The sequence below is a fragment of the Macaca nemestrina genome, chromosome 19 (assembly GCF_043159975.1).
Source record: "Macaca nemestrina isolate mMacNem1 chromosome 19, mMacNem.hap1, whole genome shotgun sequence".
NCBI lineage: Eukaryota > Metazoa > Chordata > Mammalia > Primates > Cercopithecidae > Macaca > Macaca nemestrina.
In genome coordinates, this window is record NC_092143.1 from 21,062,028 (window position 1) to 21,077,771 (window position 15,744).

Sequence of the window (15,744 nt, forward strand, 5' to 3'; positions counted from 1 at the left end):
TATAAGTATCTTGAAGTCTGAGTTAATTATTTAATTTCATAGGATTCAAAATGTTGATTTCATATATTATGTAGCAGAAAGAATATCCCGGTATTAGAAAATGTGGTCATGTATTATTGATATTTTTTCTTTTAATCCCAGATTGCCTTAAAAATACTTTGCCCCTACTTTGCTTTATGCCTCAATGTTTCCTGGGCACAGGTTATTTCATTCAAAAAACAATAACTGAAAAGAATTTTATTTTTAACCTAATATTATATTTTAAATATTTGTCTCTTAGGAAAAAGTGCTGCAAAGGATATAAATTTGTTCTTGGACAATGCATCCCAGAAGGTATGTAATATAAAAAAGATTGTGTCACTTTATTCACAACTAATCACTCAAAGTCTATCAACTTTAGATGTTGAAGGAATATAGGTGCTATCTGTGTCTGATTATCTGTGCCATCTGTGCATATTTTTTGGCATTAAATTTTTTTTGGCATTAAATTTTTCTGATGCCAATTTTGTTATATGTAACGTCCAGTGTCTGATCATTACATGATGTGTTTGCACACATTGAGTCATTCTTATATAGCATTTCAGGTTTTATGATTCATGGGCTATAATCCCCCAATTAGCATTTTATACACAGTTAGAACTAGCCCTCCTCCCTTGACCTCTCCACCTGCTTTCTCTACCTGCCTTTCACCTGCTAAACTTTAAGTCCCTTTACATGCCCATCAGCAAACATGACCTGAGTGTTCAACCCAGCACTCAGATACAGATACAAAGTAAGGCAGGGACCCAGCTCTCAAGTTGCACGCATTCAAGTTGAGAAGCCAGGATGGGGAGCAGATAGAATCAGATAGACCTGGATTTTAATCATGCTTCTATGTCCTACTAATAGCTGTGACCTTGGGCAAGTTCAAGTTACTTTCTAAGCCTTGGTTCTTACAGGGTAGTATTAGTATGTGGGTCAAATGATGGTTTTAAGAATTTTGCCACATGTCAGGCACTTGGAACACAGGCCGGTTCTTATTACATGCTTGATAAATGGTGGCTGCTGTTCTTGCTGCTATTGTCATTGTTAGTAATAACTGCAATGTGTGCAATAGAGACGTGCAAAGCAGGAAGTGTTCAGAGGGGACACATACACAGAGGCCCAGGGCAGTCAAAGAGGGTCTTGGAAATGAGGGGAGAAGTGAGACCATGTTATCAAGGAAGACTGCCCAGGACTTAAACAAGTAGAAAGTAGAGGACTGCAGTGGGTTCCAGGCAGAGCCCTGACACAGAAAGCACTAAAGACTTTGTTTGAAGGGCATGGGGTTAAGCTTGTTCAGGGCTGGGGTGAGATGGGTGGGGAATGTGAAATAGTTTTCTTCACCTTTTTCCAAGAAGCCAGATCTCTGTAGAAGATCGAGAGCCCAGCCAAGCTAATTCTGTTGCATTGTCTCATAGAGCACCATTTTTGATCATTTAGAAGCAGATGAATCCCTCCCATTTATTGCTGTTTTCAGTGGAAGGATGAGACGGTTCCTTGAATCATAGCTGCGACCTTTGAGGAAGCTGCCGTAGGAAGGCTGGCTGGGAGCCGCTCCACGTGTGATGGCTGATGTGGTCTTGGGTTTCTCTAAGCTGAATTTCTCTCTGCCAGTCGATTCTGTTGGTTATAGCATGATGGGTAAACCCACAAAAGTCACAATAATTGCATTTCTTTCTATATCAGCTTTTCTCAGTCACCAGCTGTGTCCTTTATGTTGCAGTTTGGCAGACTGCAAAGAAAATTAAGTTTTAGGCCCTTCGGTTCAAGATCTTATCTAAAGACCTTGCCCAACCTAATTAAAAACACATTGCGTGGATACCACATACTTAGAGTTTCTTTCAGTGTTAGTGGTTTCAAACATCTAGGTCTTAAAACTCGTCTCCCTCATCCTAAAGGAACTACAGCGCCTATGATTAACATAACCCAGAACTGAATATTTTCAGGAAAAGTGGTCACACATGCTGAAAGTTGTTTTGTCATTTTTGCTAGAACACTTTTCATAGCAGATTTGTTTTAATCTGTGGGAAAAAGTCAGTGATTGTTTCTTTTACTAAAGATATCTTTAGTCATAATTGTTTCTATCCCCAGAGAATGCAAAGTACAAATGCAGGATTTCAGAAAATATTGTATATTAAGGTTCTCCAGAGAAATAGAACCAATTTTGATTTTGATTTTCTATGTATGGAGAGAGAGGGAGAGACTGAGACTGAGGGAGAGATTGAGACTTTTTTAAAGGGATTGGCTCATGAGATTGTGGAGATGCAAGTCCAAAGTCTTCAGTGTAGGCTGGCAGGCAAGAGATCCAGGGAGGAGTTGCAGTTGGAGTCTGCTGGCCAGAAGTCCCCCTTAGATTGGCGGGGTGTGGGAGGGGAGGTCATGTTTTTTTCTATTAAGACCTTCACCTGATTGGATGAGGCCCACACACATTATGGAGGGTCATCTGATTTACTCAAAGTCTACTGATTTCAATGTTAATCTCATCTAAAAATATCTTCACAGAAACACCTAGAATAACGTTTGACCTAATATTTGGATACTTTGGCCTAGCCAAGATGACACATAAAATTATCGCAAATCTACCCCTTGTCAACTTGGTACCCATACGCCTCTCCTTAAACCATACCTAATCTCCAGATAGAGGCAATAACAAAGTTGTATGTTCATCTGACATGCTACAACTATCCCGCATGAAACACACTAACCCTTTACCCAGAAGAGGGTATGAAGTCCTGTGGCACTGAACTTTTCCAGCATCTCCTTGATATGCTTTAATGTAAGTACTGTGATGTAAAGTTAACAGTATTTAAATACTGTGATACAAAGTCACTACATCTTATGACATATGATAAGAGGATAAAAGAAGGAAGAAAACAAAGATTGGCATGCAGATGCACACGCACAAACACAAACATGGAAATAATCCATGGAAAGATACGAAATACTCATTACAATTTACAGTGCTTTTTTTCTGTAACTTGTCACATGGTCATAGCTGATATATGTAACCTGCCACCTTCTACTACCGAACCCATATTCCCTTTGCTCTCAGCAAGCACCTTGCCTGATCATGGTTCTTTCTCTACCTGGTAAGGTGATCCACACCTTCATTCCTGAAGGATCTGAGACGTTAGCCCTGCCTGAATTGAGTTGTTGTCTTCTGTTGACTTTTTAATCACAGGGTGTGACAATTACTAAGAGACCACCTAAGGTGTTTCTGGTGTTCCAGAAAATTTTTCTTCCCTCTGTTGTGGAATAACAGTACAATTTCCCCTTGATAGCCAGGATCAGTCACCCCAGCTGGCACAGTAACTCCCTTTTTTGCCTGCTGATGCAGAGGCATGAGGAGACCAAAGTGGCCAGGTGGCACCTTAATTTTCAGTTCAATGGAATCATTTTTACCTCTGTTGTTGGAAGTATTCCTCCCTTTGAAACTAAGCCCTCTGGGCCAATATAACATAAAGTTACAGGAACAGGAAGCAAAAATTTTGCTAGTGGATCAGTACGGGTAACAGTGAGTGGTGCCTCTCCCATTTCCACCCTTGATTCTGGGACCTGTGAATCCTGGTTATGGGACAAACCATACCATATGTTGGATACTGATTCAGAGCATATATATCCTCCTGGTGAACCTTGCTCCAGACTAAATAGCAGGGTACCATGGCCTAGCCAAGTTGACCTGTAGCATTAACCATAACAGATGGCAAAAAGAAACTAGAATGTCTAAAGAAATATGTTAACTCATGAGTGGAAGCTATAGTTTTTAAGCGTTGCTGTCTCATATTTGCTGCTCTAAGTCAGGAAGCCAATGGAGAATATTCTCCACTAAAATGAGGGAGTAAACTGGAAGAGAGAAAGATGTGGATATATGGTTTGGCTGTGTCCCCACCCAAATCTCACATCGAATTGTAATAATCCACACGTGTCAAGGGCAGGGCCAGGTGGAGATAATTGAATCATGGGGGCAGTTTCCCCCATACGGTTCTCATGGTAGTGAATAAGTCTCACAAGATCTGATGGTTTTATAAATGAGAGTTCCCATGCACAAGCTCTCTCTTGTCTGCCACCATGTAAGACATGACTTTGCTCATTTGCCTTCTTCCATGATTGTAAGGCCTCTCCAGCCACGTGGATCTGTGAGTCAGTTAAACCTCTTTCCTTCGTAAATTATCCAGTCTCAGGTATGTCTTTATTAGCAGTGTGAGAACAGACTAATACATGTGGGATCCAGGAAACAGGAATCCAACACAAGAGAGAGGGAGGTGATGGGCATCCATAGGTTCGTGGTGAATGCACATTCCTGGATGCAGCTACAGGCTGGGTGCGGTACTGGTAATCCCAGCACTTTGGGAGGCTAAGAGAAGAGGATTACCTGAGGAGTTCAAGACCAAGAGTAGTAGCTGCCATGCAGCAGACCTACAGAGTCCTAATTAGAGCAAGTTGAGATTAATTTGAAAAAATGTCTATAAGAAGAGATTTGCAAAATTGAGGGGATCTCTGGTGATGAATTAGTGATCAATTTGTAGAGAACTGAACATGTAGATTGAAGTTGTCCAGAAACAGACCCTTCGCCACTTATTTAACAGAAAGCAATTAATATAAAGAACTGCTAACTACTAATTGAGAACCAAAAATGCAAAAGGAAAACTAAGTATCACTGAGGTAACAACTGCAGGAAGCAGCTACCGCCTCTAGGCTAGGGAAACAAAGAGAAGATATTGACCCAGTGAAAACTTAGAAGTTGGGAGGACCCAAAACTCTGAGGAAGAGGTACTGACTAGCAAGCCCTATTTCTCAGAACCTAGAGGAAGTTACTAGTAGATCTGGGACCCAGACCTTGGAGGCGGGGCTACCAGATGGCTGGCTGGTGCTGATGTCTCTGAAATGGGATACAATGAGGCTGATTTTTGCAAGTGTTAGAAAAAATTCAAGCTGGATTTTGCTGCCACTGTATTCTTTTTGGTAGACACAGGATCTCACTATGTTGCCCAGGCTGGTCTTGAACTCCTGGCCTCAAGTCAGCCTCTCACCTCAACCTCCGGAGGTGGCACATGCCACCATGCCCGGCTTGCAGCTGCTATTGAAACAATCTGCTAGTGGGATGGAAGAGAAAGGCTGATATTAGGCTTTCATGAATAGGAATCTCAGGAAGCAAAACAGAAAAAGATAGATATCCCTTCTTCCTCTTCCAGCCTCCCTGTTTCTGTCTGTGTCTCTATGTGTGTCACTGTCAGAAACTAAGAGGTTGGCAGCTGACAAAGGAATGTGGACTCCAGAGCCCAAGTCACAAAGTAGCCCATAGAAGAAGGTGGGTGTTTGAAGCTAAGAGAGAAAGTTCAGTAACTGGCGCCCCAAAAATATACAAGATAATTCTTTTAATTCCAGAGAAGATAAAAAGATCTTCAAGAAGGTACAAGTAATTCAAGCATACTTCCAGGTTCAGCAAAGAATAGCTTTTATGTCGTCATTATGGTACAAATACTAAAGATTATCACATCAAAATTTCATCATAACTATATTGGCCAGATGGAGGGAATAGAAAGTTACGGGTATGACTGCAGGGGACAGGAGGCCATAAAAAAATTCCGTGCATCTCCTCTGTTACTGGAAGTCATTAGAGAGGATTTAAAATAAAAATAAAGAAGCAATGCAGTCCGCTATTTAGAGATGCAGAAGTGAGTGTAGAAAGAATCAGCTGGAAGAGTTGGAAGTGGTTCCTCAGGGAAGCAGGAATGGTAGGAGAGACAGGGAACTGCCTTGTTAGGCACCATGATCAACTCAAACACTTTGACAGCCTCTCTGCCTCCTCCTTCCCCTTGCCAGCTGCTGCGGAATGGTGGCAATAGCCAACAGGGAAGCTCACAGCCAGTTATGCCAGGATCATGCTCTCCAACATAAAGAGCACAGAACCTTGGCTGCCTAGAGGTGATGCCAAGTGGAGGAAATGTGTAGCTAGAGACAGTCTGCAGGGTTGGTCAGAACACCATGCAGGCAAAGCAGGCCTGAAATCACAATCATGGGAAGGAGTATTTTACAAGGGCAGCTTTCCAGGTCATTGTGAGAATGGCACAATACTTGTCACACAAACCTTCCCTGCATCAGGAGCTGACGGCCCACCCGTTCACCTTCATATGTGGTGGGGCAAAGCCAGACTCACTTGGTGTCCAAGGATAGTTTATCTGTCAGCACCTGGAGGAGATAGTGCAAAGGATTAATGAGGTGCTGGCTCTCGCCTGGGAGTCAGTGTTGTGCCTGAGCTACTGCATTAGAGCCAAAGTCCCTTCAGAGGCTCATTACATATCAGTTCCTGGGAACTGAGAGGAGCAGATGCCCTAATTCTTTATGAGTAGCAGTGTATCCACCTCAGTTTGCACAGGCTGAGGGCTGGAAAGAGACCTCTAACCATTTGAACTCATCCAATCCCTTCTCAGCATGAGAGATCAACCCCCCAGGATGCACATTTATACGGTATAAACATATAAGCATCGGCTCTCTTATAAGTCATGCACATTTCTGTTACACAGTGATATGGTTTGGCTGTGTCCCCACCCAAATCTCATCTTAAATTGTAGCTCCCATAATTCCCACGTGTCATGGGAAGGACCTGGTGGGACGTAATTGAATCATGGGGTGGGTCTTTCCCGTGGTGTTCTCATGTTAGTGAATAAGTCTCACGAGATCTGATGGGGAGCTCCCCTGCACACATTTCCTTGCCTGCTGCCACGTAAGAAGCGACTTTGCTCCTCATTTACCTTCAGCTATGATTGTGATGCCTCCCCAGCTATGTGGAACTGTGAGCCAATTAAACCTCTTTCCTTTGTAAATTACCGAGTCTCAGGTATTAGCAGCATGAGTCCAGACATGTATACACAAAGTCCCCTTCCTACCTCTCTGAGCCTGCCTGACTTCCAGCCCTTCCTCCCATATGATGACGCCAGCGCCTGTCACCCCAGCTGGCCTTTGTTTAGTGTTCTGCTGGGTGGAGTCCCCTGCCTCTACAGCAGTTGATGAACAAGACAAAACAGCACCCCACCCCCGAGGGAATCCGCAGAGTCTGGCCCTCTTAAGAGTCTTTTCTCTCTGGATAGTGACAAAGACTAAAGGATGATGAGGCGACCTAGGGGGAATATCACGAGTGATGTGATGCCATGTATGTTACCCATTGCAGTACTCTTAGAAGGTGCCCCACAGCCCGAAAGAGTTCCTGTCCCTCTAAGTGTATCTGTCCACACTTCACACGTGCTCTTGAGCAGAGCCCAGCCCAGAAAGTCCTTTCCAGGCCAGGGCCAGGTTACCCCGCCTCCTCCCGTGGTTGACGTGAGCTCTCACTTTGCTTTTTCAGATTACGACGTTTGTGCCGAGGCTCCCTGTGAACAGCAATGCACAGACAACTTTGGCCGAGTGCTGTGTACTTGTTATCCGGGATACCGATATGACCGGGAGAGACACCGGAAGCGGGAGAAGCCATACTGTCTGGGTGTGTTGGGAATGTGCTTTGTTTCCAGCTTCTGAACATGTGCCTTGTTCAGACGGTTCTGTCCTTGGTTGGACCCTTCAGTTCTCGTACTTGCTGGATGAAGTTGTGTTTGATATTATCCTAGGGATAGCTTATCACTGCCCTTCATCACAATTACTAAAACCAACTAAGCCCCAGGAATTCTTCCGGGATCTGGTACCAGTGAGGTCCTAATTGGCGGTGAGACATAAGAGCAGGAGAAGGGGAACACGCCCAAATATAAACTGGAATAATGTAAAACAGAGTATAAATGGTCAGAAACGTAAAAACGCAGACAGAACAAAACAAGAATAAACATTCTCTTAGAAGATGATTGGGGATAAAAGGAAGTAGCCATATGGCAGACAGGTTGGGAGGAAGTCGGAGAGAGCCGAAGCCAGCCACCTGGGCTGCAGCTGAGCAGAGCCTGCGCCACCCACGGCACCAGCCTGTTTACTGTCGCCCTCACGAACTGGCTGTCCCAGCCGTGCATTCCTTGAGGTTCTAAGGCAGCTTTATGGCTCCTTTTCCTCTGGAACTATGTGTCTGAAAGTGTGGTCAGTTCATAGCTAACCTGAGAAACATCTGGGGTCCTCGTTTAGGAAGAAAAAAATCCTGGCCTTTTCTCCACACCTAGTGAATCACAACTCTGAGAGTGGGTCCACACATGCATATTTACACCAATGCCTCTAATGATTCATAGGCATGATGAGATTTAAGAATCAGCTGGAGGATGAACTGCAGAGACTGCAGAGACTACGTGGGAAATAAACCAGCTGTCATGAGCATCCCTCTTTCTCTAGCCTAGCAGGGGCTCTAGGGAGCACCATTTCTGAGAAGTTCCAACTGTAGGTCCTCTGGTTTCTCCCTGTCAGCATGTGGGAATGGTGCCCCACAATGCCAGAGAATGGAATTGTGACTCCCAAGTGAATGGAGCAGGGATCTCTGGCCTCTCCTGCAGAGAAAGGCACAGGCCATTCCATGAGGCTCAGGTCCCAGGCACAAGGATCTTACTTCAGTTTATAGCAGCTCTTGAAGCCTATTCTTCATGTATTTATTTTTGAGACAGGGTCTCACTCTTGCCCAGGCTGGAGTGCAGTGGTATGATCTTGGCTCACTGCAGCCTCGACCTCCCATGCTCCTGCAATTCTCCCACCTGTGCCTCCTGAGTAGCTGGGGCTATAGGCATGCACAACTACACCCAGCTAATTTTGTTCCTATTTTATAGAAATGGGATTTTACTTTGCTGCCCAGACTGGTCTGGAACTCCTGGACTCAGCCCCCTGTCTTGGCCCCTCAAAGCACTGGAATTACAGGCATGAGCCACCACACCCAGCCCCTGTTCTTTTTGCTTGGGGGCTTGGGTACCAGCAGAACTTGCCTTCTACTAAGAGTTCTATTTCTATTTCTGATATCAGCTTAATCTCCTCTCTCTGGGCAGTACAGGCAGCATCACATGTAGGTTTAGGACACCTGGGGAAAGGCAGCGAGCCTGAGGAATTGCAGAGGAGGATGCAGCTGCAACATCCAGTCCACAGATGACCTAGTCGGTACTGCCAGGGGAGCGTCCAGATGACCACCCTCCCCTCAGCATATACAGGGACTGGGTCACTGGTAGCTTGTGCAGGGAGTGGCTGGGAAGTTGTTGCCATCCTCAAGTTCAGCGCTGGCCTCTGTCTGCCCAGCACATGTGCACAGTCTGGGGCTGCATGCCACGGTTCCCACCCACTGCTACCCAGTGTCTTCAACCAGTGAACAGGAAATGAAGTTGGGCCTCCCACTGTCCTCGTGGTGGGAAACGTTTTTGTTTCCACCATGCAGCAGGGGAACAAGTCCATGATGTGCGTAGTTAACATGGGCTCTTCGTGGGGACTTGTTTGGTGGTCCCATGGCTCATTTCCACAGCCCATGAGGGGTCTGTCTGAGTTCCTGATGAGGCAGACATTTTCTGGGGAAGACTCTTTCCATTAGACCCATTATGACTATTTTCTTTTATTAGAAGTATCTTTTCCCAGGTGCCATCATGGCTTTTAACTGGGAAGGGACCATTCCTAAGTGACCTGTGGGTCACCATCATGCTGTTTGGAACCTACACCATAAAGGGAAACTTAAAAATCCTCAGCACAGTAGGGCACTCACAAAAAAATCATCTCTGTAATGTTTTCTTCTCTAAGTGAGTGTTGCCACTGGTGATCTCATTTTCATTTCTAAGTAGCCCTATGAAGTGTTTAGGGCAGGCTTCATTGTCATTGTTCTGTAAGTGAGATCTGAAGGCTAGCAGTCTAAGCCACATGTCTTGGGAGTGGCAGAGCCACAGCCAGGAACCCCATCACTAATCAGCCTGTAACAATGGCCACTTGGCCAAAAGTGCTGTTTTTACGGATGGCCTACATTTCTAGCTCCCTGCTTTATTCCAGGCTTCTCTGATCAACGTCGGCCCAAGTGTCCTTTGTTGTTATTAACAGAGAGGCCAAGCCCAATGTCACCTGTTGTATTAGAAGTGAATTCTCAGAAACTGAGTATTCTCTACATTTGGTTCAAACCAGATATTGATGAGTGTGCCAGCACCAATGGGACGCTGTGTGCCCACATCTGCATCAATACCTTGGGCAGCTACCGCTGCGAGTGCCGGGAAGGCTACATCCAGGAAGATGATGGGAAGACGTGTACCAAAGGAGACAAATATCCCAATGACACTGGTAAGTAAGGCAAGTCTAAATATCTCCCTAATTACATGTTTTTGTATATTATATAGATATGATATAGAATTGCATATATAAATATCATTTTATGCTATATAATTTTATATACAATGTATGCCACATTATGTTTAATATCTAAAGTTTCCAAGTGCCTATATAAAATTATACACAATTATTTATTGTATGAGTTTGTTCTCACACTGCTGATAAAGACATACCCAAAACTGGGTAATGTATAAAGAAAAAGAGGTTTAATAGACTCACAGTTCCATATGGCTGGGGAGGCCTCACAATCATGGTGGAAGGCAAAGGAGGAGCCAAGGCGCACCTTACATGGCAGCAGGCAAGAGAGCATGTGCAGGAGAACTTCCCTTTGTATTAATAAACCATCAGATCTCTGAGACTTATTCACGATCATGAGAGCAGCATGGGAAAGACCTGCCCCCATGATTCAACTACCTCCTACCAGGTCCCTCCTGCGACACATGGGGATTATGGGAGCTATAATTCAAGATGAGATTTGGGTGGGGACACAGCTAAACCATATCATGCAGTTTATATATATATATGTAGTTATATGTAATATATGTAACGTATTTTTTATATATTTACTTAAGAGCCCAATCAGGTACCTCAAAGGACAAGTGGACAGGAAGGGGCACATATACCAATGGTAAATGGGACCTAGGGAACAGAATGTAAGTTCAAACTTCTAAAGAGAAAGAATCAGAGTGGTGCCCATTAGCTCAAGGGTTGTAAGCTAGTGTGTACTGGAGGAAGCTCTCCACCAAGCTGAAGTGATGTGCTCTTGGAGAAATCAGTAAGGCTTAGATATGTGTTTAGACAAACTAAGATGAGCAGAGAAGAGGCCAGAAACGCTGTGTTTTCCCAAAGAAAATGGGCTGAAATATAAATATGAAATATCTCCATGTAAGGTAACAATCTGTATCCATGCTACTCAAAATATGGTCTATGGACAGGCAAGATTCATAATTGGATAAAAACAAAAATTGAGAGTGTTTAGAAATTTTTATATCAATCTGACAGAGGAATTTTGTTTAAATCCAAAAATTTATGCTTGCATTTTACATCTTATTTTTGTAGTGGTTCATCTTTGTGTTTCACAGAAGTATCAGTCCACAGGCAGCTGGAAAATTTCTAAAAGCTGGGCCTTTAGCACAGAGCTGAGAAGCTGATTTACATTCTGTCAGCGACATTCAACTGAGATGTCTGGTCACTCAAGCATATGATCATCCTGAAGGTTGGGTTATTTCCTTATTTGAGTTCAGAGGAAAAAAGAAAGAAGAACGAGGCAGAGATGAAAAGGGGAGGGATGGGGAAAGAGGAAAGAGAGAAGAAGAAAGAGAAAGGAGAAAGAGAGCCCCTAAACTAATATCAATGCTTCAGGCAATGCCTTGATCATCAAAATACCACTACATGCATATGTGAAGCAACTCTGGTCCCTCTGCCAAGGTGTCAGTGCCAGCCTAGCCACGAAAATGTAGGATTTTAGCCTAAATGTCAAGGGCCTGTCTAGTCAGGGTGAACTTTGAAGCAAAACGGACTCCATTGACGATGGCTGGCAGAACCAGTTCCCAGGGGAGAAAGCCCTCAGCCACTTAGAGGGCTTGAGGCTGGTGCCACACAGTCACCAGCTCCTGTATCCACTACTTGTAGCCCAGGAAGCTGCTGTCCTCTTCCCTAAGCCTAGGGCTTAGCTCTTCTCTACTTCCCTCAGGAAGGGAAGGTGGCTGGAGCTCTGTTGGCTAGGTCTGGACCTTCCTTGGGAGTTCCTAGAACAAATCACACCCAAAATTAAGAAACCTACGAACACATCACAAGTGATGGTATCCTGAAAAACAGTTTAGAAAATATCAACTTAGCATCAAAGATCTGAGCTCTGGGGCCATGATAAGCCATCTGGTCAACTTTCAGGCAAGGATGTTGATTATCAGCAGATGAAGCAGCCAGAGTTCAGAGAGAAGTGATTTTCTGTAGACTGCATGGCATCTGATGAATGGAAGTAGGATAGTACCTTCCATTCTGCCATATTGAGAGAGAGTTACAGGTGACTTAATGAGGGATGGCCTGTTTAATCAAGAGCATTCTGCTGGTTGTATCATTGAGCCTTACTGTAACACAAAACGCATTGCAAAAGATGACACTTGGCTGGGGACAGTGGCTCAGGCCTATAATCCCAGCACTTTGGGAGGCTGAGGCAGGCGGAACACTGGAGGTCAGGAGTTCAAGACCAGCCTGGCCAACATGGTGAAACCCCATCTCTACTAAAAATACAAAAAATTAGCTGGGCGTGGTGGCACCTGTAATCCTAGCTACTCGGAAAGCTAAGGCAGGAGAATCCCTTGAACCTGGGGGGCGGAGGTTGCAGTGAGCCAAGATCACGCCATTGCACTTGGCCTGGACAACAAGAGCAAAACTCTGTCTCAAAAAAAAAAAAAAAAAAAAAAACGATTACACTTGTCTGGGAATCCTCTCCTCTTTCTTTTCCATCAACATCCTTCCCCAAATATAGCAATTGCAAATAGTCTTTAAAAGGGAAACCTGATATGACTCCACTAAGGATGCTCCCCAGCAGGACCCTTCTAAAAGAATCGCTCAGGATTTTCAGTAATTTGTCTCCACTGAATTTATCAACTATGCACAAAGGACTAGCATTTGATTTTATATTTTAGTCAAACAAAATTCAAACACCAGTAACCAGGAATATTTGAGGGTAGAAACTCAAGGGTAGAGAGAAGGGTAGAGGCAAGCAATTCATACACGTCATTAAAATTATGAGAAAGGACAGGCCATTGTATGCTCTGAACATTAAAGTCATAATTCGAGAGATTGGACTGCTGGGAAGGTGGGGGCTGGCTTTGATGGTTCTGGCAGGAAAAAAAAAAAAGCCTCCACTCTTCAGCAGTGTGGCCTAGCAAGGGCCAGTGGTGGTGGGGAAGGGGATCATTTCTTTAATGGCCGTGATACAGTGGAAAGTTCCTAGGCTTGGGAGTTTGAAGTAATACAGAACCAAAGTTGGTTCAGTATTAACTGAGCAATAATGAGCAGGTCTCTGGGCCTCAGTTTCCTTATCTGTAAATGAGAAGGTTAAACTATATGAGCTTTGAAGACCTTTTCACCCTTTCAAATATTTTTCAAAATTTGGTGTGATTTAGCATAAGTGATGCAAGCCCTGTGATTCCATGTGCAGGCCTCATTTTTTTATTTAATTTTATTTATTTATTTATTTATTTATTTATTTATTTATTTATTTGAGACAGAGTCTCCCTCTGTTGCTCAGGCTGGAGTGCAGTGGCTCAATCTCTGCTAACTGCAACCTCTGCCTCCCAGGTTCAAGCGATTCTCATCCCTCAGCCTCCCAAGTAGCTGGGATTACAGACGTGCGCCACCACGCCTGGCTAATTTTTGTATTTGTAGTAGAGACGGGGTTTCACCATCTTGGCCAGGCTGATCTCAAACTCCCGATCTCAGGCAATCCGCCTGCCTCGACCTCCCAATGTGCTGGAATTACAGGCGTGAGCCACAGCACCTGGTCCAGGCCTACATTTCTTAGTTCTCTAAGTACTGAGATTTAGAAACATGCCCAGCCTCAGCAACTTCTAAGCAGAGGACTTTCCTCAAAATATCTGAAAGATGAATTATTAAACATCCAAGCGTTCAGTTCAGCAATAAGAAATGTCAGAGGCCTAAAGAGCCCCACATTCCAGAACATCAGAAGCCAGGAAGCATTTTCATCTGTTTTGGACTAATTAGTAAGCTCACTATTTCATTATGGTCGTTTTTTGTGAATTGAGAGTGATTATTGAGTATAACCACATGTGATCTGAAATCATCTCTTCCTCCTCGGTTTTCCTTTTTAACTTTGCATTATCTAATGCCTGTATTGTTACAATCGGAGGAATTTGAAATCAAACACAACCTCAGCTGGTTGTTAAGAATCCAGGGGGAGAGAAGGGAGGCTGGCCTCAGGACTGCCTCTGAGGCTTGAGAGGTTGCAATCCACTGGCTCTGGGCTCTCTGAGACAAGCCGTCTGGCTAATGGACATTCAGTCACTTTGATTTTCTCTTTGAAAATATGTAGCCGGAGCCAGTTTAGTCACCCCAGGGAGTCTGTAGCCTCAATAGGGAGACAAATTAAGGAAATGTTGGCTCCATAGTAATTAGCTTGCCAGTCTTTATTTTTCAACTTTTGTTTATTTTCTGATAACGTGACCATGACCCCTGGTATCACTTATTACAGGGCAGTGTCAGATGGCCAGGTGTTTCATATTACTTTCAAGCTCCACTAATCCATAGATCAGCGGTTCTCAACCTTGCAATTACCTGGGGAGCTTTTTTAAAAAATGCTGATACTGTTGCCTTGCAGACCCCAGATGGGTGGTATGCAGCAGAATTCATATTTTAAAAGCCCCCCAGGTGATTGTAATGTGCCTCCGGGGTTGAGCATTACAGCCAGAGCACAAATCTGCACAATCAACTTTTAAACACAAACATGCTTTGTTCATTTCTGGCACTGCCCATATAAAATATTTCGGGAACACTGTTTGGTTTTTCTAAGATATCTAAGGCGTTACAATTTCTAATGCTTAGGATAGACGTCCTGGTCAACTTCAGGAAAAATTAGAGCTTCTTGCCCCCATGTGGCTAATCAATAATATTGCACCTTTAAAATCTGAACAAGTTGAAGAAAAAGTGTTAAGCGATACCACCCCAGGCTTTTCCCAGAGGTGTGACCACAGCATTAGTTGAGAGGATTAAAAACATGCAGCGATAGCTACCCCAATTTCTAAGTAAACTGTTAATGTAGCATATGTGAGATTATTTATAGCTCCATGTTGACATCGTAGACAAATTGCAAGGTGGATGTGAACCCCAAATCAGAGTAGGTTTTATGTTCCAGGTCTACATATACAAAAGGTATGAGTCCTTGTTTATCTTTAAACCCTCGAGAGCTCTATTGAAAGGGTGATATAAGGTCCCAACCCCACATGTCTAATTTTGTAGAGAACTGAATCATAGTAATACCAACAATAAATAGCATAACAATGAGTGCTATGAATAGAGCTCTTACCATAAGCTGGGCACTGTTCTGGGAACCTATGTATCTTATCACTGGCTCCTCGTAGCAGCTCCAAGTGATAGGTGCTGTTACCTTTTTACCGTTCAAAGAACGGGCATTCACAGAAACCATGACTTGTCCAATTTAAAAGGTACTAGGTAGCAGCAGCTGCACCAGCGCCTACACTTCTTATTACCATGCTGTGTACTTCTGTGTCAGAGGAGCTTCAAGTCTTCTGGATAATGTTAATCTTGGTTCTCTGTATTCTGATAATTCCACAACAGAACAGAAAACAGCCCAGGAATTTTCATGTAACAGGTCACTCAGCAGAGCTTCTGCCCTGGAGCCTGGCCAGCAGATAGCTCTCAGGTGTCCTCAACAGAATTCCCAATAGCAGGCTCACTGCATGTACCCACCCCTCCAGAACAGCCACTTGGGACCCAGTT

At 43.9% G+C, this 15,744-nt stretch overlaps 1 protein-coding gene across 6 annotated transcripts in view; it reads left to right on the forward strand.

Annotated features, from left to right (window-relative positions):
* LOC105477048 (collagen and calcium binding EGF domains 1) overlaps nt 1-15,744 on the forward strand; it is a 288,584-nt gene that overhangs the window by 220,277 nt on the left and 52,563 nt on the right. For all 6 annotated transcript variants that reach the window (XR_011616858.1, XR_011616857.1, XM_011733362.3 and 3 more), the window contains 3 exons: nt 281-333; nt 7,364-7,498; nt 10,063-10,215. Coding sequence is in view for 4 of the 6 variants with exons in the window: in XM_011733362.3 (XP_011731664.2) it covers nt 281-333; nt 7,364-7,498; nt 10,063-10,215 (341 nt within the window). In the remaining 2 variants the exon portion in view is untranslated. The remainder of the gene's footprint in view (nt 1-280; nt 334-7,363; nt 7,499-10,062; nt 10,216-15,744) is intronic.